Here is a 23,648-nt window from a genome sequence, read left to right as displayed (position 1 = left end):
ACTTGATTCTGTCATGTTCAACTAGATGCAGATGCTTTCTTGACTTTATGGTCATGAACTGATGTTTCTGAATTCAGGGCCTTACCATGTTACAGCAGTGTGAACTTCTTAAAGTTAAATGATTTAAAGTTGTTCAGGCTTTATGGTGATAGAGCAGAAAAGAGGTGTCAGTGCAAGTTTCTCTATGTATATTTGCTTTTGTTTGAATTGGGATGTCTTTTTCATTTCAGAAATTCTGCTTCAGTTTCTGAAAGGCTGTGCTGTCTTGCAATGCTCTGTGACACTTCATTATTCAGAGATATCTTGCTGCTGGCAAAGAGGTTTTGTGTGCAGGTATCTGCATCACATCCCCCCAGAGCTACCTAGCCCTTCATGCTTCTGCTAGACAAAGCTGAAACAGGGCTTCTACTTTGTTTTGATCTTTTTCAGATAGTAAAAATGCTGACGATACCTTATGGACCTTCTGTTGCGCACTTCCAAGGTGCAAGATTCTTGTTGGAGAGCAGGATATTTATTGGCCACTAATTCTGTGGGTGAATTTAGTGCAGGGCTCTGCAACTGGCAAGCATGGAAGAATCCACAATAGTGGAAATGATGTCTCCTTTTTTTTGCCTTAGCGGACTTAATTCAGTACATCCAAGATTTTAAGCAACAAGTTGTTCGTGGTGCCACTGATTCTCTCAGTGAAATTGTTTTGAACAAGGATCCCTGCTGTATGTTCATGAGATGAAGGAACAATAATTGAAAGTTATCTTTGATAGCTGAAACTTCTAGAAGCTATAATAATTAATAATATCCAGCTTTTCTCTGTGATAATGACAATCTGTGTCTATTTTCTTTCAATACTTTTTTGTGAGGTTGTAAAAATCATGTCAACTGTGCTTTGAGTGTGCTAGAAGCCCAGCTGGCTGTCTAGGATCGTTCCAGCAGTTCTACTTAGGGGTTTGGTTGTCGTTCTAAGGAAGATTTCTTTCGGAGGCTGATGTGGAAATTGCCTTCTGAGAACATCACCATTCTGTTTATGAAGATGGAGAGTGTTTGCGTCCTGGATCCCCAAGAAAACATTAATTTCTCTAATCATGTGCTAAATGCTTGGAACAATTTCTCTGAATTAGTGACCCCATCGCACTTCACAGTCTGTTAATTGTGAAATCTTTAAGAACCTGCAGAGTAGTTAGTGGAGGGAGCAGTACCACCCAAGTGAGCTTCATTTAACATCTGGCATTTCTGAAAAAGGATAAATAATCAACTGTTGATCTGGATGTTTAGGATTTCCTCTTTATTGATCTAGTCAGCTGCCTAGAAAGGTGCAGCACTACGTATTTCAGGGCCATCAGCTGTTCTCCAGTCCTTTCTCCTGTCACTGTGCTTCACCTTAACAGCAAACACCAGACTGATTTTCTGATTGACAGCATGTTGAAGTTATTTCAGCTTTCCTGCTTCCAGACCTGTCTCCTTTGCAGCTATGCTGCAAACTGTATTCATTGACCTTATTTTTGCTGTTTTTAGCTAGACTTTGTGTAGCACAAGTATAGATGCTAACAGTGACTTGATTTGATCAAGCTGTCATTTTTCTTTAAACTAGTTATCGCAGATCTGAGGCTCTCTGTGAAGACATGGTGTTCCTGAGATCTTAAGTCTTTTTTTGTTTTTCATTCCATAGTTTGAACAACAGAAATTGAGTTTTTGACCTTTTTCATATGTCTCAGAGTATTAAATGCTTGAATGGTGAATTTCTGGAAGAGTTATGAGGATCAGATAATTAGCGACATCTGATCCTCCCCAGAAAGTAGGCAGAGCAGAAATTTGCAGCCCAGTTGGTGCAGTAACTTTGAAACTGTAAAGAAAGGGTTGGCTGCAACTCTGATACTTGGTAAAATGCCAGTATTTGGATCTTGGATATGTTCAGATTTCATGTTTAATGGAAGGTAGTCGAATAAGTGGACTTGCCCAGCTGATTTTTTCATCCAGATGTTGTTAATCGTGTGCTGTATGTGTGGTGGAAAGCTCTTCAGTTAGTGGGATTTGAAAAATTCGTGCAATAGTGGAGGCTGAGATACTGTTATTGTGCAAGTTTCCTAATTACAGTGTCTTGAACAATTTTGTCTTCCTTGATAGAAATTGTGTGTTTGTTTGAAGTAGCTTGACTTCAAAGGGAAGATATCTCTTTATAATAAAAGCTTACTATCCACCAGGCTAGGTAATGTGTGGAAGTACTGAGGAAAAACACGACTTCATGTACTTTATTTTCTCTAAGAATATATTTCAGGCTCTTAGAGCTGCTCTTTCTTCTTCAGGTTTGTGTGGCTTCTTTTCTGCTCTGCTTTAAGGTTAAAGCTGCTTTGCGCACTGGTTATTGCATTAAATGCTAGAAGTAGCTGTGCATAGTGCTCGAGTTCAGGCGCTTGTGATATCCTGGGGTTCAGTGTAGCAGCCCTGCAGAACAGACTTGTGGCGGTTCTGTCGTCTCAGGCTGCCCAAGGTGAACTAGCTGCAGCTTTGGAAGAGCTTGCTTCCCATTGAGGGGAGTTGAGAGGCAGGGCTAGGTTGTGCTTGTGGTTTTGTTCATAGAATACACAGCCAGGCTCAACAAAGGGGAGTAGTGTGGAAGTGACAGTATGTGAAAGACTTCCAGGATTTTATTCAAGCATAATGACAAATGGCATCACTTAACTAGTCTCTCGTTGTGGTTGATCAGAAGGATATATCAATTTTTACTGTAACAGGCGTTGGAACACTGAGATGCAATTAGGGTTTCAAAGCTTAATTCCAGTTTCCTCAGATCTCCAACTTCAATATTGTGCTGAAAAGGACTGTATCTGCAAGTAACTGTCGAACTGAAAAATTTCCAGGCACTATTACAATCCTGGATACGCTCTGATAAAGTGTATTAACATATAATGATGAGCAAAAGTACCTGTCTCTTGTTGAATGCTCTTACAAGTCTATGATCTGCCCTTTCCTTATTTTTTACAGGAAAATCATCAGCGTGTTTGTATCTTCTTTGATTATGCAAAACGTGGTAAAAACACTGCATGGTCCTACTTCCTGCCGATGTTGAATCGACAAGATCTTTTCACTGTGCATATGGTAAGCTTCAAATGAATCCATCTCTGAAGATGAAGACAAATGCTGGCTTTATTTTCCTTTTGGAGTTTGAAACATAATCTACTTCCTGGACTTCAAAGTTTTCTAGTTGGAGTCATTCTTAATATAAGCTGGATTTAACCACTCTTCAGAAGGAAAAGCTGTATTGTTTGCTGATGTTTGGATTTTCGGGGAGACTAGAGTAGATTTTAAGGATTCAGAAAAGAAAGGATTTTAGAATTAGGCACAGTAAGGCGTAACTAGAGAAGTAAATTCTGTAACAGCTACCAGTCTATGCTCCTCATCCTATGTGAACATTAGAATTTAAGTTCTAATCCTGTGACAAATCTTGCTGAACATTACTTTGTCAAATTATTATAATGCTGCTTGAAGTCTTCTTAAAATGGTTTGTAAGCATACTAGGGAGGAAACAGCAGCTGCTGTTGTAGTGGGTTTGCCCTGGATGGCTGAAAAAAAGGCCCCGCCCCGTTGCTTGTCCGGTCCCCCACAGTGGGATGGGAGAGCATTGGAATGGTGAAAGTGAGAAAACTCATGATTTGAGAGTAGGCAGTTAAGTAAGTGAAGGAGGCTTGGGGGTGGTGGTGGTGGGGTGACAACAAACAGAAATGGGGCAAAAAGGCCCCAAAAAACAGAACAACAAATGATGGAAAAGCAGTCCCTCACCACCAGCAGACTGATGTTCAGCCAGTCACTGAGCTACTTTGGAAACTTCCCTACCAGCTTTCTTACTGAGTGTGATGTTATATAGAATCATAGAATGGTTTGGGTTGGAAGGGACCTTAAAGATCACCCAGTTCCAACCCCCTGCCACAGGCAGGGACACTTTCCACTAGACCAGGTTGCTGAAAGCCCCATCCAGCCTGGCCTTGAACACTTAACTCAGAACATAGCTGTTTGAGTTCAGGTCAGCTGTCCTCGCTGTGTCTCTTGCCCCTTTGCCCAGCCTACTTGCTGGGAATGCCAAGTGAGAAACAGAGGCAGCCTTGGTGTTGTGCAAGCACTGTTCAGCAACGCCTAAAACACTGGTGTTTTAGCAGCACTGTTTTGGTCACCAGCCTAAAACAGGGCACCATGTGGGCTGCTATGAAGAAAATTAAGTCCACTGCAGTACAGTGGCAAGGTGTTTGCAATAGTCTTCCCGCTGCATCATGGATTTGTATGGAGGCAAACTAACATCTGCTTCAGTAATTTTTTTAGAGTGTTTCTTTATGTATTAGTTAGCTCAGATATTTCTGCGTATATGCTACAGGCTGTAGCACATAGTTACTTTAAAAATAATTTGAGAAGGCTGGCATAGAAATGCACTCCTCTGATTTGTTGTGTAGTCTTATGCTGTAGACTTAATGAAAACTCTTAGTCTGGCACCATTTTTATGTCTCAACTTCATTCTTAAATTCTTCTGTTGGATGTGAAAATCTGTTAATTCCATTCTCTTTCAGGCTGCAAGAATTATTGCCAAACTGGCTGCTTGGGGTAGAGAACTTATGGAGGGCAGTGACTTGAATTACTATTTCAACTGGATTAAAACTCAGCTAAGTTCACAGGTAAAAAGCTACTTCTGTTTAAGCTTTACAAGGACTCTACATTTAAAAGTTTGAATTAAAATTAAAAAATAAGACTTGATTTTTCTGTTGGTTACTGTACGTTGTATACTGGGCAGTGAGGAACCATGAGGGTTTTCTGTCTCACTTCATTGTTTTGCTTCTCCTAGCTTGTTTCTAGGAAGGAAAAATCCCATGGCAACAGGAATTGAATGTGGAAACTTTTTTCCAGTTTACTATACTATAAGTCTTTTTGTAGTTGCCCCTTGAAACTAAATAAATCCTGATTTATTTGGACAGAACTTGTATGGCATTACCTCCTGCTTCCTGCTGGCATGTCCTTCAGATATGAATCTTCCTCCTTTGCCTCCTGTTTTGAGGTTTACCTGTTTCTTCACCTCAGTCCTTATCAAAACCTAGTGATTCATCATTCTCTAAGGTGGTGCCAAAACAGAAGTAGATTACAGAGAAACATAATTCAGTATGTTTAGTAACAGTGTATTTTTGCATAGGTTTCCTAATTGTAGTTTTATTAAGAATTCTGTTTTTCTCTGAAAGAATCTTAGAATTTCTTACAGAAAGATTCAAGAGAAGAGCTTTTGAATCCAAAGATAATGGTGGATAAAAGTCTTAAATTTATGCTTAAGCTAAAAAGGAAAAAAAAAAATGAAATTGTGGCATGCCATGATAAGCATATTCCTCTAGACATGATGGTGTGTTTGAAAGAAATACAATATATTATCATAATATATTAACCAGAAAAAATATCTAATAAATTCTTAACATCATATGACTAGAGTGATGGGAAAATTGAAGCGGTGTTGGGAACAGCCTTTCTGTATGTGTGAAGGACAGCTCTGATTTTACGCTTTTTTTTTCCTAGAAGTTACGTGGTTCTGTGGAAGCAGGAGCAGTCTCCACAAGTGATGTGAGTGTTTCTTTCGAGCTTGTCAATCTGCTGTATAAGGCAGGTGATAACCACTCCTTGGATTAAGGTGCAGAGGTGTTCTGATATCCATAATAAAGAAAATGCTTCAAATGGAACTGTACAACAACAGAGTGCCAGGTGATGGCGCCAAGAAACAAAAGTATTTTTAAAATCACCAGTTTCACAGAAAATGCTGGCAGTAGAAGTATGTATTTCCAAAGTTGGATTGGGTTGTGAAAACTGTAGATGTATCTGGTATCCTTATTGATAAAACTTGAAGGAATAGTGGGCAAATTCATTTAATATTTGAACGATACTGTTTAGCACCAAACTGTCTGACTAATATGAGACAAGGTATGAAGTTTCTGGGTCTTGTAATGTGCAGAATTTACAGCACATCAGCTGTTAAAGCAAACATTGCCCTGGAAACTTCTGTAGCATGAAATTGCAGGAGTGCTTTTGAAGCTATAAACTGTTCATATTTGAATAGCCTGAATTCAGGGGAAAGCGGATTGTTCTTTTCTCATCAGTATTCATTTACATTACATTTCTTGTGGCTATAATGGGTATTAGGCTCCAAGATGAATTTAGGCAGTATAGCAAATGCAAGTGATGATAACACTTGATTTTCATCTTTGTTGTGGCGCAGCGAGGCAGTTTATTTTGCCGTTTGAATGTAGAGCGGGATTGTGTGGGTTTTGTTCCTCTTGTAACCTGAAAGTGTTTGTAGTCTTTCAGAAGACTTAAATATGAGCCTGGAATTTGTTTCCTTTTTAAAAGCAGTCATAGCTTTAAAGCATTAGCTTCCTGTAGAGAAAAGCCTCTTAAATTACCACCTGACCGGGATTTAAAATAGTAAAGATGAAAGACTGCTATGTATGGCCATAGGTAGGGGGGAAATTATAACCTGAGAGTGGTAGCTGAAGTATTTCAGTAGTTTGTGTGTAGTTCAATGTCCCATACTGTTAGGTTGTGTTAGGCTCTGTTATATGGCCATATGACAGTAAATAGTTCTATTGCACGCCATACCACTTGTTACAGAGCTGTTTGGTTAGAAATGTGTGTTCATTGTGCTGTAGCACTGCATGGATGTACCACTGCAGGGTCCCAAAGCAGCAGAACTGATGGTACAAATACGTTCCAGGATAACTAAGTTGGGCAAGTTTGGTGTTGATTTTGTTTCTGATTTCAGATCTTGCTTGGGTTGGGTTTCCAACCAGGTCCTAACTAACTTATATCAGAGTAAATTGGTGATGCAATTGTAACATTTTAGATTGGAAATGATGTCTGGGACTTCAGAAATTTCAGTTGTAATAGGGTTGTAAGAGAATGCCTTAAGAAGTTCAGTAGTACACAGGTTGGTGATGCAGATAAGTTAATACATTGTGGCAGAAGTGTTTGTGTTTATTTAATTTGCATGAAAGTATGAGAGCAAATAGCTACCCAGTGAAATACATGTTGTTTGATTTGGGTCTAGGTGTTTGGACTCACTTTTTACAAAAAGGTCTTAAAAATAAGGATGAATTCATTCTGTGACCCTCACCAGATATTGTTCTGTTTCTTTTATCTTATTTTCATATGGGCTGGCCTAATTTATTTCCTCCAGTGGATGTTTGAAAGGTTTGACCTTGAGTTATATGACTGATCTACCATGAGACTTCCAAGACACTTAATAAAGAAAAAGGCTTATAGGAAAAAATATTTTATCTGCAGGGTGTCTGAGTGTTAGTGCAGATAATACCAGAATCTGAGCACGAAGGGAGAATAAAATGCCACTTCTGTAATACCTTGAGATCTTTCTTTTTAATGACCAAAAAAGCATTTTTGAATTTCAGCTGATCTTGTTACTACATGAAAAATACGTACATTTAGAGTTAGAAAGCTGTTTAATGATTAAGTCTGTGACAGTTCGTAAAGGAATCTGGATGAAAATGGAATTCAGCGATGCATCTCACAGCATTTTTCTGATGTGAAAATTTTACTCATTTTTCTTTTCTTGGCACAGTGTTATGTGCTAAGACTTCAATGAATACAGAAAAAATTAAAATGCAGGGCTAAAGTTTGAGGATGGTTTTGTGTACTCATCTTCCTAATGTTATCTTTTTTGTGTAAATACACATCTCGTTATGGTGAGCGTGGTCCTCTGTGGCACATGTATAGGAAAACATAAAGCTGTAATGGCATCGCTGCTGCTCTGAGTTGAGAATGGAAATGGGAAGAAACCGAGCTCAGTTCCTTTGACTACAAAGGCCTCCAGCACACTTAACCAGGCTCTGTAAAAGTTGGCTGATTTATTTTTCTGCTATGCTCTACAGAGTAGTAATTGATTCAGTTGATCAAATGGCTCTGGCACTATAATCAAACAGAAGGTAGCCTTCATATGTGCTAAAAGAAGGCACGTTCAAATGAGCTATCCATAATCTACTGCTGGCATGGTAAAATGGCATTGCTTGCATAACACTTCTTTCCTATTCAAAATGCTTCTGTTTGTACTTTGCTTCCCGCCTTTCCTTTTCTTGTCCTTTTTTTTTAAATTTAAATAGAGGCTTGGAAAGTATTATATGGGTGAGCCTTTTTTTTAACTCACAAGCATTGCTGAAGAAATGTGTACTGAAGTATGCCAGTAGAGCCTAGCCTGGAAAACTGAGCTTTAGCCTTTGCCACCTAACTCTTGTTAAAAGTGATGTGTTCTTCTTTCCACCCAGAGCTCCCAGTACGTGCAGTGCGTTGCTGGATGCCTACAGCTGATGCTAAGGGTCAACGAATATCGCTTTGCGTGGGTAGAAGCAGATGGGGTAAACTGGTGAGCTTTTTTTTTTTTAAACTTTATTTGGATATACTTGACCTTACAATAACATTTTCCCCAATGACTTCTTTCGGAATAGAATTCTCTTGCAAAAGACAGCTTCTCTGTTGGAGTACAAAACGTATTTGTTTTAAAAAATTCATACAGCCAGACAAATAAAACTGCAGATGTGGGTACCGATGTGAGGCCTTAATGCTGCTTTACTCTTCATGGAGTATACATAAATATCTGAAGGGCCATAAATATCTGAAGGCAGACCTTCTGTCTGCCTTCAGCTGAAGATACTTTGATTTTTTTTTTACTTGTTACAACAAAAACTGAAGAAATAAATTTCTGCTAATTATCATTGTCTTTTAGTTTTGAATTATTTAATTTCAGTATGTTAGTGAAACTAAGAAACAGGTTCTAGAGCTAAGATCCTGTCTTTTAATTTATTTTACATATGGCTTCAAATAGATCTTAGTTCAAATTCACTGCACAAGTATCTTTGCATGAGGCTAGGATGGTATCGCTCATCTTTAAAAATTGTAAATAACTTTTCTATCATGTATGTCTGTTGGGGACAGTGGCTATACAGTTTTCATTTTAAGAAAAAATGGCACTGTACTCTGAGCTGGAGAAAAGTCAAAGTGTTCTGTAAAATTATTTTGGGCAGTCATTGGTGGTAAGAAATTTGGCAAGGGTTAAAAGCTGGGTTCTGCACCTGTGATGCCTGACACAGCTGCAGGATGGGAAATGTGGCTGGGGAGCAGCCCTGTGGAGGGGGACCTGGGGTACTGGTCAACAACAGGCTCAACGTGAGCCAGCAGCATGCTTTGGCAGCCAAGAAGACAAGAATAATTTTGGGATGCATTAAGTACAGAATGGCAATCTGGTCAAAAAAGCTGTTCTCCCACTATGTTTAGTGTTGATGTGGCCTCACCTTGAATATTCTGTGCAGTTCTGGGCTCCAGAATATAAAGGGATGTTCAGGTACTTGAAGCATCCAGAGGTGAGCAACAAAGCTGGTAAAAGGGATGGTAAAGGGCACGTCCTGTGTGGAGAGGCTGGGGATGCTTGGATTGTCCTGTCCAGAGAAAAGGAGGACTAGAGGTCACCCCACTGCTCCCTGCAGCTTCTTGAGCAGGGGAAGCAGAGGGAGGTGCTGGCCTCTGCTCCCTGGGAACTGAAGACAGGATGATTGGGAATGGCACAGAGCTGCACCAGGGGAGGGTCAGACTGGATGCTAGGAAAAAATGGCTTTATCATGAGGGTGGTCAAACACTGGAACAGGCTTCCTGGTGAGGAGGTTGATGCCCTGTGTTTGTCAGTGTTCAAGAGGCATTTGGTTACTGCCCTTAATGATATGCTTTAACTTTTGGTTATGTCTGAAGAGGTCAGGCAGATGAACTAAATGATTTTTGTAGGTCCCTTTCAACTGAACTATTCTGATTTTAAAATGAAAGGTCAATAGATGAGTCAAGATGATGCTACTGAAACAAAATTTTTCACTAAGGAAGCTGATACAATAAACTATTGAAGTGTTACAGTAAGTCTACATTTCAACCTTGTTTCACTTTTGAGAAGTTTTGAAAGTAATTTTTAATTGGGTTAGCGTTTATTTAGAATGCATTTGTAAACTGCTTTTTAAGTTTTCAAAAGTTGAGCTGAACAAAGCTTCTGTATAATTCTTTTCCTCAGAGGTCTCGTGATACCATTTCTTCTCCGGTTATACTCTATATTTGTCCTGTTACACCTATAACCTTTTTTTCTGAGAACTTACACGTTAACTAATGATTACTTCAGCTCAATTCAGATGTTAGATGGAGAAATACAATTACAGGAATAAATTCAATCCTTGTAGGTTTTGTTCTGCCTTTTTACTCTTCTTTCTAAACTGAAAAAGCAGCTCCGTTTCTCCTGGAATGACATATAATGCTCTAAACTTCGCACAGGAAAAAGAATCTCAGTAAACTTGAAGGTGGATACACTACCACCGTAGTTCAAATTGGAAAAGCTTCTTTATAGCTGAGGAGGAAATAAACATATTTTTTAAAGATGGCTTTCTGAACAAGCTGCTCATGCAATGATAAATACTGGTGCAGGATGCTGTGAAGTGGGTTGCATACTCATCTCAGCAGCTCTTTCCAATAAGTTCCTGTCAGACATTTATTTTCATGTTTCTGTGCAGAACAATACAACGTATGCAGTTAATTTAAAATCAAATTACACTTCTGTTAATTTTTCAGTATCATGGGAGTCTTGAGCAACAAATGTGGCTTCCAGCTCCAGTATCAGATGATTTTCTGCGTGTGGCTGTTGGCGTTTAGCCCTCAAATGTGTGAATATCTCCGCCGGTATAATATTGTTCCAGTGCTGTCGGATATTCTTCAGGAGTCAGTCAAAGAGAAAGTGACTAGAATCATCCTTGCAGCATTTCGGGTAAGTGTCTTTTGACTGCAGTCTTCTCTCAGGTGAGCAGATGTTAGATGCTGCTGATGCACACATGTTTCAGTTAGGTATTAGGTATCCTGGAATGAAAGCTTAATTGTCCTTTTTTGTGTGAGCTGAGTTTTGCCACGAGTAATAGACATGCTGCTGCGGGTAGTAATGTCTGTTGTTCAGTCTCTTAAAATGAGGTTGATAAAAATTTTCTTAGTGCATGCTACTTGAGTTCAAGATACTTTTTTCTGCTGATCCTAGTCAAAAAGACTGGAGTTTATTAATATCTGATACTTTTCTGCCTTATGAAGCAATTAAAATTAATTAAAATTCTTTTATATATTTTAATCAGGTATCTCTTTGACTTGAATTTTGTCTCCTAGTCCAAAAATCTTGTCTTGGTTACTCTGTCAAGGTGGATAAGGATTTGTTGAAGACAAATTTGGATGAGGAGAGGGTAGTTGTTGCTTACTGACTTGCTGATCAGCTGTAACCACCTGTGTGAAGATGCTCAATCTGTGATTTAAATGGTCTCTCTAACCAAAAGCATCTGTTGCTTTGAAAAACTGGATAAGGCAGATAAAAATCGTGTTCTTATAATCTAAGGAGGTCAGTGATGTGAGGTATCCAGTTGGACTATTCTTACTGTATTCATCTCTTTAGATGTTCTAGAGTGCTTTAGGGCCTTGACGCTAGGATTAGGCAGGGAGCTACAGCAAGACAACTACCAAAAAAAAAAAAAAAGCTCAGCAGTTCATTTTCAACTTCTTCCAATTCTTGAAGTTATAAACAGGAGAAAAAACTTCTAGTTCTTAGGGTTAGTATGTTTTGCAAGACAAGCTAAAAATCAGGAGAAGCCTTTTTAATAAATAAAGGCTGAGAAAGAATAAGATGGTTCTGTTACAGGCTTCAGGGAAAATTGGCTGTTTTCTTTTTCCCAACACTGAAGATAAGTGGTAGCATGAGAATGAGGTTTTAAACTGGCAGCCAGGAAATATAGATTAGGAATTAGACCTCTGAGCTGTGAATTCTGAAGCAAAGTTAAAACAGGTAGTGGAGGCAAAATAGAGCTTTTTCTGTGTGAGAGGTTGCAGTATTAGTTTTGGGGGTCGTGGGTGTGATCTGTATAAAGAAGTAGGCTTGAGAATTCTCCAAATCATGCCTGCTGTCCTGCCAAAGGCTTGGCATGAGGCTTAATGACTTGAGTACATTTTCTTTACTGTCTGACTTCTAATTTGTTCTGGTTTACCTCTTTGGTAAGTTAGTTATATGAAGTACATAATTATATTTTTATCTGTAAAGCAACTGTCTACGTTATATCATTTAGTTTCTCTGTTTACCTATTAAAATTTTTTCCTTGTTTTCTGTATTTCTTTGATTTCATTGCATTTTATGCCCCTCTCGTAGCTGTGACTCATTTTCTACTGTGAAACTTATCAGTGAATAGCTCAGTGATCCATTCTACTTAGTCATATGTTTGTATTTTCCTAATACATCCTTTCACTATAAAAAGCTTGAATACTGCTCTTTGGTGTGAGTTATGTAATAGTATTTGGAGTAGCTGTCTATATATCTCTTTGGAAACTTTATATACCTGCTCCTTAAAAGACAAAATTTAAGTTCAAGATCCATGATTTGTTCTTTTGTTAGCACTTACAACTCTAAGTAGGTAATTTTGCATTACTTTGTGTAAATTACCTTCTCTTGCTGAAATAGAAATGCATCTTTTTCCACACATTAATGGCCACATACAATTAACTTTAAAAGCAGTAATATGACTTACTTTCAATAGGCAAATTTTAGTAGTTCTTTGCAGTGTTCTACCTTACTAATAACTTAAGTATAGGGGTTCTGTGATATAACGAGTGATACAGTCTAATTCCTTCTGTGTGATTGCATAGCTTATTTCTGGTATGTGTTAAGGCTTATTTATATGGACACACATTCTGTTTGCTAAGGACAGCATCTTTTACGTGGAATTTATCTCATGGAAAATGTAGGTGGCTAGCTCTGAACAACGTAATTTGAAGCTGATTGAGTAGAAATGTAATGAATAAATGACACTGGAACTTGGCTATTACATTCTGTGCTTCTAATTCCAGTCTTACCAGTAAGCATCTCTTTGAATAAAAATACCTAGTCAGAATGTTCCCAATTTCAAAAGAAGCTGATCTAATCCAGATGCTATCTTTTTAGATAGAAAGAAGACTTTTTTTAAAAAAAAGGCTTTCATGCTCTGTACCGATGTTACACCCAAACCTAAAACGGTAATTCCAGATAAAATCAATTGTTCATGGCAGAGGTTCTGGGATTTGGGGCATTTAAGTGTGCCCTTTTTCTTTGAATAGTCTTTCTAGTCAGCCATATTTATCATGGAAAACGAAAAAAAAAAAAAGGTGAATTAATACTTTCTTATGTTTAAGGTAGCATACCATCTAGGAGGAAAAGAGTCTGAGTAACCCAAACTTGAATGCAGTGGTATTTGTGCTTTTCATCTTGCATGGTTGCATTACTTTGCTCTTGCAAGCTAGAGCCCAATTTTTTTGTTTAAAATTCCTCTTGGTCTGCTAGAGTGACACACGTGAATACTCCTGTGTAGCAATGTCTGCCCTAGGTGACACCGCTAAATGTAGGTGTAAAGCAGCTATTGTTTGGTAAAATCGTACTTCTTGGGAGACATTATTTCAGGAATTGCTCAATTCTGCCTAATGGTCACTTATTAAAATAAATTGTTCCAATAAGAATTTCTCAATGGTACTAGTCGGTCAAAACAGTCTGTCCTTAAAAACAAAAAATCTTTTTTTTTCTAGAATTTGCTGGAGAAATCAACTGAGAGAGAAACTCGCCAAGAGTATGCTCTTGCCATGATTCAGTGTAAAGTCTTAAAGCAGCTAGAGAATTTGGATCAGCAGAAATACGATGACGAAGACATAAGTGAAGATATCAAGTTTCTACTGGACAAGCTTGGTGAGAGCGTACAAGACCTTAGGTATGGTTTAAGTATGAACTTCTCAAAAAGTGTAATTATATGAATGTTGGTAAAAACCTTTTTTCTTTAAATCTGTTTAATATATGGAATTATGACACTTAAATGGTAGCTGATAACAAGAATCTCCGTACATTCTCCATCTATAAAAGTTTCCTATTCAAAATGAGTATATGTTGGCTGAATATAACCAGAAGTGAAAATTTATTTTCTATAATCTTCTTAACTGATAATTACATGAAAACAACTTCAGAAGGGGTTTATAGGAGTTCTAATCTAAGCTAAAAACTAATTAGCATACATCTTGCTGTCCAGGTTAACTCAAGTTTTTGCTAGTGCTTACCTAATTCTTGTTTTGTGTGTAAATTGAACTGTGTTGTAGTTGCTATCAAAAGTTTGATTCTATGAAAGATAAGGACCAGGATCCTTGATTAGGGAAGTTAAAATAGAAACCAAGCAAAACAGCTGACAAATTCCCAAAAGCGTAGTGTAATGTGTTTTTTCTTCAGGATTCCTGTTTTGTACTGGATGGAGGGATTGTTTTGAAGACATTTTTCTCTTTTCATGCCTTTTTGTATTTTTCACCTGAACTCTGAGACAGGGAGCAGTTCTCATGCACTGTTGATAGTGGTCTTCCAACTGTGTTAAATGCGTTATAACAAATTGTTCTCCAACTGTCTTGCTAGGCACAGGCTTTGGTGTATGGTTCAGACTCCATTTGTGGAAAACAGCCAGTATTTCATTCAGGTCTTCTGTTCTGCAGCTCCTTCGATGAGTACAGTTCCGAGCTCAAGTCGGGAAGGCTGGAGTGGAGTCCTGTGCACAAGTCTGAGAAGTTTTGGCGGGAGAACGCTGTGAGATTAAATGAGAAGAACTATGAACTACTCAAGTAGGTTTTCAAGTATTGAATCGTATCATTCTTCAATATTGTAAATATTGAACCGAGCCCGTATTTAATGCTTTATTTGTGCGAACATGTAGAATGAGATACAAGTCAGAGCATCTTTCTGTTGTTAGAATGGATGGTCCTTACTTAGTACTTCTTTATTTTTTATTTTCTTTTTCAAAAGCTGAATTATTTGCTTCTACTGGTCAAAATCTATTGGTGATAGAGGGAATATCTCTAGCTTAACTTAGCTGCAGATGTGTACAGTTGAATCTTCTAATGCCTGCACTTGAAAAACAGCTATACTAATAGACATGTTAAAAACACTTTTAATTATGTTAATCTTTGTTGTGTCTTGTCATTGATATGAGCAACGAACTTTTCTCTTGAGTAGTTAGGGGTTGAAAGTAGTGGTACTATTTCATGGAAAATCAAAGTTACTGAGATATATCCAGTTTATTTTTCCTTGGGACAGAGTTTGTAAGTTTATTAGATGAAGTGAAGCTGAAGTTTATTGTTCTTATGGGGGGTCAAGGACTTATTTGCTGACTTCTGGAAGCATGTACTCAAAAGGTGTCTGGGTTTTAAACTTCTGTGGGAGCTGTTAGTTGTCTAATTTTGTTGTCATTAACTGATAGTATGTGGCGATCTTTCTGTTTGGTGTTCACTAATGAGTGCAAGACCTAACAGCAGGCAGGAGGTCAAGTGAAATATGCATGATATTGGAAGACAGTGAATGTACTGATTCTGAAATTTAGGTGCATTTCAGTCTGCACTGAGACTTCATCAAGCCCAGTCTGATAAGTCACTTTGAGGGCATGTTCTTAAATATTTAGTATTGCAGACAAAAAAAATAAAATAGCTGCTGCCAACTGCAACATGAATATAATGTTGAGATTTAGTATTGCAGTTACTACAGGAAATACTTTGCTCTGTTCTTCTCTCCAGATTTTGGGACAGTTTAGCTAGATGTATCGTGCTTGTACTAACACGAAGACAGTGATCTACAATAGTTCCTTCAAAAAAAAAAAAACCACAACACAACAGCAAAAACAAAAATGTGGAGAGATTCTTGTATCTAAGAATTTCTCTTATGTTGTAAGGCATTTGACAAACAATTCTCTTTTCGCTTCAAGCCCCGTCGCTTTATTTTCCTTTATCTACCATCTTACTCTTTTTCTAACTCTAATATACTTCAACTTACTGTTGAACTCACTGTTCTTTCTGCCTTTGACTATGACTGACTTCTTAAGCGAGTGATGCTGGACTTGTTTGGAATTTAGTAAATACTTTTTATCTGTTAATGAAAGCCAGATCTCTATTGTTTTAAATGCAATGACGTATTTGAAAAAAGTTCTGCTTTACAGTTTGCGTGACTTGTAGTGTTGTTTTTGTTTGCCAGCTTTATTATTTCAGTTTATCAGTTTGAGGGGAGGAAAAAAAAACAACACAACAAAAGCCACAAAAAATAAAACCAAAAACTGGGACTTGTTTGTTTCCTAGAATCCTGACAAAACTTCTGGAGGTTTCTGATGATCCACAAGTACTGGCTGTGGCTGCTCATGATGTGGGAGAGTATGTACGACACTATCCCCGTGGGAAACGGTAAGAAAAAGGCCAATATGCTTAACACTTGGCTACTATATACTTTACCTGTTTTTTCTAATTTATACTAAAATATGCTACATAGGGATTGCAGGTGATGACTAAGGTTATTCATTGGGAAGGTGCTACAGATGAGTTTCCTCCACTGTTAAGGGATGATAGAATATATGAAGTCAAAGACCTAGTTTGTGTTTTCCTATGTCTAGTCTGAAAAACTTACTCAAGATTGCTTTAAAGCAGCAGATGTGCATGGGAAGAAATTAGAACAGCTATTTAATTACCATGTTGCTTTTGCCCTTAGTAACTATTAGACTATAGATATTGGACTTAGAATAGTGATGGGTTATTTCCGCAAGGATTAAGTCTATTTTGTGACTTAAAACCATCAGGAAGATTTTTGTCACAAACAATTGGCATTGTAACTTCCGTGGCGTTAGCACAGACTCAGTTTTCACGTTATTTTTACTGTGTCATCTTGTGGCTATATAAGTATAAATTTTAATTGAAAATGTTAATTTATTGTAACCTGAATTCTAGTCAAAATATACAGACACTACTGTGTTTGCTTTGCTTAACTCTGAGCTAAGAAATTACTTGCTGAATAATTGCATCTGTAATGAAGAGAGACTGCTGAAACAGAAAGGGGCCTTTCAGTTTTGCAGAAATCATGCTCATCAGTCACCAAGGTGATGTGTGACTTAATTTCTCTAGCAATGAAGCTGTCAGGTTTTGGTTTCTGCATAGGGTTTGACAGGGAGGATGGTGTGGTTTTCTGGGCTTGTTGGAAACGGCATGAACGTTTCTTGTATAGACTATCTTGACATTAGCAGGATCATGAACACCAGACTGCAACTTGATGCCATATGCTAGAAAGACTTGCTCAAGTACTTGCAGACTTTGTATAAGCAATTTGAACTGAAGGTATTTTTAGATTATTGGAACAAGTTAACTGTGTCAACTAAGAAAAATCAGGTGTTCAGTATTCCACTTACACTGAGAAGTGCTGTGTATTTGCTGATTAGCTCCTGTGTCTTTCAGAAGAGATTTATGACAAGTGGTGTTGGAGTGGAGGCAGTATATCTTCTAAGGTGGAAACATACTGCTGCCTGCGAGGAGGCAAAGCTGAAGGATTAGTACTGAATATTCCTGTTTCAAGCTGTCCTTTGTCTGAAATAATTTTATTAGATAGCTGCATAATCCTTAAGCAGCTTGTATGCATACTGAAGTGTAGTGTAATGCTTGGTCTAGTACAGCTGTACAGTTGCTGGACTGAAGCTATGAAGTCAAATGAGTGGATGAACAGGACCTGTATTTCTCTGCTTCTGGTTGGGAAAATGTACTTCTGGTGGGACCTCAGCTCTGCTCAGCTGCTATACTACCTTCCTCCCAGGCTGGTAAACCTATTCACAACTGTACCCTCCTTCAAAAGGAGTGAACACTGGAAATGACAAGTGTCCTTACTACCATTCTAACCCATGTTCTTTTATCATGTTATAATACTTCAGTTGTTTTCTACCTGCAGACCTGGATTATTTGGGTTTGTGTTCTGAAGGGCAAACTAAAATACCTGTTTCTTTTAAGGAATTTCATCGGAATCCAACGAGTTCCAGTTAAACAATTCTAGGGCTATAAGCTTAAAATACCAAAGGACTGTGTGTCAGTTCTCATTGAAAAGTCCATTCCTTAGCACAGTGGTATCTGGTATATAGCTATTTACTGCTTCCGTGCTTGGTTGACATTTCACACTTTCATTGTGTGACTCACTGGGAGAATGGATGCTCTTCAATGGTTTAGGAGAGGGAATTCAAATATCTTAAGTAAATTTTTCTTGTAAGTGTTTATCCCTGTCTTCTAAATGGATCCTCTTTAAGCCTTTGAATGTTGAAGTGGTTGATTAAATCCTGAAACTTCTTGAGTTTACCAGCTATGTGCAGCAGAGACTCAGGAGTTAAAAGGTCACCGACCTTCCTCTTTGTCTGACAAAAGAAAATATCTTTTAAGTCAAATGCTACATTTTTTGTATGACTGTTCTCTAATGATGTCAGCTTACATAATTTTAACTTGCCTTTAAAATTGTTCATCATAGTGCAGATTCTTAAGGCCACTAAGCACTGGAGGCTTCTGATAAGTCAGTAATCTGCATTTCCTGAGAATATAACAGCAGAAATAAAGTATGTAACTGGTGTTTGTCATTAAAATAAGCACAGATCAAACATCAGTCTCCTCTACAGTTCGCATATGGCTTGTTTACAATCACCTCAACTCCAAAATTTCTTTTAATGTCCAAGATTGTCACCTCAAGTTTTTCCTTTCCTTAGCTCGTGGTTCAGAGACAGGTTGGTTGCTTTCCATTTTTCACTTTAGTCTGCTTTTAGATATGTACTGTATGTTTCAAATTAATATATTTTGTTTTAATAGTCTAATCTCTTCTCATTATCTCTTTTCCCCTTCTCCCTTTAATATGCTATATTAAAATCACTCTTCAGCATCCAGAAAACTTGTTTGAATTGCCCCTGTCTTGTTGTACTGCACTGTTATTGGGAAGAGTCTGCAGAAGATGTACAAAGATTGTAACTGGCCAAATGAGCTGTATTTTACTTTAAAATGGCTAGAAATTGAGGGGAGGGAAAAGAACTTAAAGTTTTTGAGCAGGTAAAAAAAAAAAAGTGTTAAGCAGCTTTGGAACTTGAAGCAATTGAAGCAATATGCTTTACTATGAACCTTCCTCATTAGTTGCTTACCTTTCAGACTAAAACATGTAGCTGGGAAGTGATTTGTACAATTAGGAAGTGTTGTGTAAGGGCAGTGACACCATTCTTGGTCTCTTCATGTTCTCAGCCATAAAGTCAGGGGTTGTCCTGTCATCTAAAATACTTCAATTTGATTGTAGGTCAAATTTGACCTTTCCATTTGATTCTTGCATGCTCCTTGCAAAAGGAAGGCTTTGAGTTTTGTGCCCCTTTTACCTCCTTTAACTTTCTGGAAATTCAGTGTTCAAGTCAGTCTTGTAATGAGGAAAAGGGTCTTCATTTTATTTCATAGTCTTGTATTTGTGTACAGTGGTTTTAGATTTAACTTGATAGAAATGTGATAAACCCAAAGTCAGGAGTAAAGGTTTGATGAATTCATCTTGTTACTAATAACTTAGAGAATTCTTGGTGAGGATTTTTTGGCTTAAAGCAACTGCACTTTTCTCAATCCGTGCCTTTTGTATGAAACATCCTTGTGTTTTAATGCTTTTGGGAAATAATATTCCCTGGGGTTTCCAGGATGGCTCTTGTCTGAGTTATGAAATAAGATTTTTTCATCTCCGCTTTGTCTTTATACTTGTTTGCAGTTTACAAAAACATGGTGTGTTATGCAGCAGTAATGTGTTAATTTGCAAAAAAAATAAAAATAGGCAGCTAATGCAAGATTAGAATATCAGGGTAGCATTGAGTTGAGTAATGCTGTTGATAGCCTCTTAACAGAGAATCATATTTAACTACTCAGTGATAAGTAGGAGAACCATTTTTTTAAAAAACAAAACAACACTGTACAGCTTAGTGAGTAATCAGTTCACACATTCCTTGCAAATTTTCTCCAAACTATTATGAAAGACTAGAATGCTGCGTGTAATATCATCTGGATATTACCTAAACCTTTTTTAGGATTAAACCTTTTTAAACTTTTTATAGGATTAAGTATGTTGCCATCCAATTTATTTATGAAGCAATTTATTCATGACATGACACAAGGCTTCATCAACTTTTTGTATGGGATTTGGCATAAATATTAAGGTCTGGCTGACTAGTATGAAATCTGTGGTAAGAGATGCAGCTTAAACTATTTTTTTTCTTGGCAGTTGTAACTGTTAGCAGCCAGTTCTGTATCTTGTACAAGAATAAGTGTGGGTTGATACAGTATTGCTTGATTGGCAAAAAGCCCTGTGAGCAGTACCAGTTTGTTGATAACTGCCATGAAGATTAGGCTTGATCTTTAAGTATTGATATACCTAGCACAGTAAGCAGCGCTGGACTGGATTAGAGATTTATTATTAAACAAAGGGGATCACCTGGATGTCATCAATTAATAGAGGATGCTACCTTCCCCTAAATAATACTTGATAGAGCTGTACTCTGCCAACCTTCTCAAGGCAATATTGAGTTCTTTAGCAAGCTGCGTAAAGTTTTCACCCTTCCTGTGAAAAGGGCTCCCTGCTTGATTGCTTTATTACAAAATTTATGGTAGTGGGTAGCAAACTCCTGTTCTGATGTTGTGGATTCTCCAAAAAATATTTTCAGTAGGTAGTATGAGAGATCTGCATTGGTAACATGTCAAATAAGATGTATATGTTAGGAAGTAAATACTTGCAATAAAATAATAGTATGTTACTTCAAGTTTTAATGCCCTGAACATGAAAATGTTGAATAGCATTGCTACCCAGAAGCTGAAGTAATGTGAAAAAACTTGCTCTTCTGTCTTTCAGAGTAATTGAACAACTTGGTGGTAAACAGCTAGTAATGAACCACATGCATCACGAGGACCAACAAGTTCGTTACAATGCGCTGCTGGCTGTGCAGAAGCTGATGGTTCACAACTGGTATGTGAGGCTTGTTTAATATACTGCCAACAGATGTTGGGCTATAAAGAGAAATGAAAACCAATTTCATTAAGGGTGGTGAGTGGGAATAACACTTCAATATGATGAAACTACACTTGTTAAATGATAGTGATGTGAATAGTTAGGAAAAGGTTCTTCACCAAGAAGGGTGGTTGGGCACTGGAACAGGCTCCCCAGGGAAGTGGTCAAGGCACCAAGCCTGCTGAAGTTCAGGAAGCATTTAGACAACAGTCCATGACATCTGGTTTGATTTTTGGGTGGTCCTATATGGAGTCAGACTCAATAATCCTCGTCTGTGATGCTGATGTGTAGGATCTTAGCTACATTCTCAGTATGTTTTTACTGCCATTGAATGTTGTAGCTTGACCTTATGGGACCGAAGTAATAAGTAATTTGGTTTAGTGAAATTCTGGGCTTAGTTGAACTGCTTAATGCTTAATATGAGCTGCAATTCAGGCTTGCAAAACTATAAAGTCTTGAAAATGATAAGAATGTCCATAGGTATCCTGACGAACTTACTAGTCTTGGCTGATGCGGTTATAAAAATTGGTATTTCAAATATTTCAGAAACAGTTGTTTTGCAAAGTGCATGCTTGACTGTTCTCTTGCACTGTTGTTCTTTGCTCTGATCTCTTCTGCCTCTTTACACTGGTATTTTTCTGTTTCCATTTTAAGGGACGTAAGTGCAGTTTTTCTTGAGCCCACGGCATACAAAGGCTTTTGGGCTGGCTGGTTAGTTGAAGTTGAAAACCACTCAGCAGTTTCTCTTTAATCATTTGCCTAGAATAGCATTTGAAGTGAGGCTTTTCATTTCATTGTTTGTCAACTAGTTTCCTAATAAAGCTCCACAAATCTTCAAGTCTTGGAGTGTTCTGCCACAGAACTTGCTGGTGGGTCACACCACCTCTCAAGTGCCTCACCTATAAAGGTCCTGTTTTGTGTGGAAGGATTAGAACACAGATGTGAAGTGCAGCATACATTAGAACACAGATGTGAAGATAGATACATCCATTTTAATTTTGAACTTAACCATTTTAATTCTAAAAGACTGGTTGTTGGAATTACCTGTTAATTCTATTGGATGTTCTTGTGTTTTTTTAAATGCTGATTAGTGATGATAACACAGTGTCAAAGTGGTAAGGGGACAGAATTTTCCCAAGAATATTCTGTAAGGTTCATTGTGACCTACTTTCTGTAGAAGACAGGCTATCAAGGATGACAGAAGCCTCCTGACCCCTTTACCTGCAAAATATCTTCTATAAAAGTGCTAGTTTCCTCCATTTTTTGAAGTGTTTGGTTTTCTAACTCATACATATTATAAAATTCACGTTGTCCTGCTTCTTCCTTTCATACTATGGGCAGCCTCCTGTAACAGAGAAACACTTTAACATTTAAATCATGTACTACAACAAATCCAGAGTGAATGTTCTCTGCCTGTAAGCATGACTTTGGTAAATAACGTTCAATTTCCAAGTGTGTGGAGATGGGGATGAGGTGTGGTGTTGTGCAACCTAATCTGGGGGCAGTGCAATGTATTGCACTCTACCGTGCGTAGCTGTTTTTAGCAGTATTTTTTCCTAACTTCATGCTGCTTTGACATATTTGAAACATTCCTAGTATCATAAATTCTACACTGCTATATAGAGATCACAACATGGAAGGGCTGGTTACTGAATTTGTCTTCTACAGGGTCTTAATTGCTGTGTGTTCTGATGCCTTGAAAATCTGGTAATAAAAATATTAATCTTTGGTCTTTCTCCAGCATGTATCTCATTGACAATGGAAGTTTTTCTGGATGCCTAGCCTGGCTTTTCTCAATTTCAACTCGTGTACTAATTTTGAATATATAAAATCTGCTATTCTGGATTAGTCTTGGCTCTTTTATGGTGTGAATACTTCCCTCCCTTGATTTTTCTTTCCCAGCTTGTGAACCTTTAGACTTGAGAATGAGGGATTGCAGTTAAATCTCATTTCAGATCTCCAGAGGTGTCAATAGGAAATTTGTTAGAACCATTTTCAGATTTGTATTGTCACCTCTCAAGGGAATTTTTTAATGCTTGTTGGAAAGAGTCTCTGGGAGTGATTTGTCCTTGGCTCATCCATTATAAGGAGAACACTTTGGCAATTATATTAGTTTGTGCTAGAGAAATGACGCATTGTTTGGATGTAGGAAGATAAATTTGTCTTGGTATAGGTTTGGCTTTTGATATGAATTGGGATCTCTTCAGTTTTATAGCTTGTTTGGGGAGGGGAGAGAACTCAGTTCTGAAGTGTTTAAATGCTGCATAGTGCAATTGGAGTGCCTGCTTGTTTAGATTCGTTTTGGCGTAATATGGATTAACTAGCAGTGTCAAAATTTTGCTTACCTTGCTCTTCAGAGGTGGGGAAAAACACTTATTTAGTGTTTTTCACCTTGCTTCCATATGTTTTGGAGTTCCAGTTATTTCACTTGAGGCAATTGTTTTTCCTTGAATTTAATTTCTTCAATACAGCCCTGCCTTACTGTTTGTGATGTATGCATGACAGCAGCAGTGGGCTTCTTCCTAGATCTGGAGCCTAATGGAGAGGGACAAGAAAATTGAGGCTTGCACCAAGCCTCAAACTTCTTGGACCTGAGTGTGGGAGTGTCATGAAGCAGCTGAAGTGGCATCTTGCTTAGAACACAGCTGTATCATTAGGCTGCTAATACCTCAACTTGGAGACAATTAACTTCTAAGTAATTTGAGTAGTTCATTACAGGCTGCTCAGCTGGCTTTTCCGTAGG

At 37.8% G+C, this 23,648-nt stretch overlaps 1 protein-coding gene across 2 annotated transcripts in view; it reads left to right on the top strand.

Moving 5' to 3' along the window:
• The window catches only part of ATP6V1H (ATPase H+ transporting V1 subunit H), a 38,931-nt gene that overhangs the window by 8,218 nt on the left and 7,065 nt on the right, over positions 1-23,648 (top strand). For both annotated transcript variants that reach the window (XM_068671860.1, XM_068671861.1), the window contains 9 exons: positions 2,977-3,090; positions 4,548-4,652; positions 5,533-5,577; positions 8,283-8,380; positions 10,612-10,804; positions 13,615-13,793; positions 14,554-14,679; positions 16,180-16,281; positions 20,750-20,863. In XM_068671860.1, coding sequence (XP_068527961.1) covers positions 2,977-3,090; positions 4,548-4,652; positions 5,533-5,577; positions 8,283-8,380; positions 10,612-10,804; positions 13,615-13,793; positions 14,554-14,679; positions 16,180-16,281; positions 20,750-20,863 — 1,076 coding nt within the window. The remainder of the gene's footprint in view (positions 1-2,976; positions 3,091-4,547; positions 4,653-5,532; positions 5,578-8,282; positions 8,381-10,611; positions 10,805-13,614; positions 13,794-14,553; positions 14,680-16,179; positions 16,282-20,749; positions 20,864-23,648) is intronic.

The sequence above is a fragment of the Anas acuta genome, chromosome 2 (genome assembly GCF_963932015.1).
Source record: "Anas acuta chromosome 2, bAnaAcu1.1, whole genome shotgun sequence".
Taxonomy (NCBI): domain Eukaryota; kingdom Metazoa; phylum Chordata; class Aves; order Anseriformes; family Anatidae; genus Anas; species Anas acuta.
The sequence above is the reverse complement of the archived record's forward strand: the minus strand, read 5'-3'. Positions and strand labels throughout refer to the sequence as shown.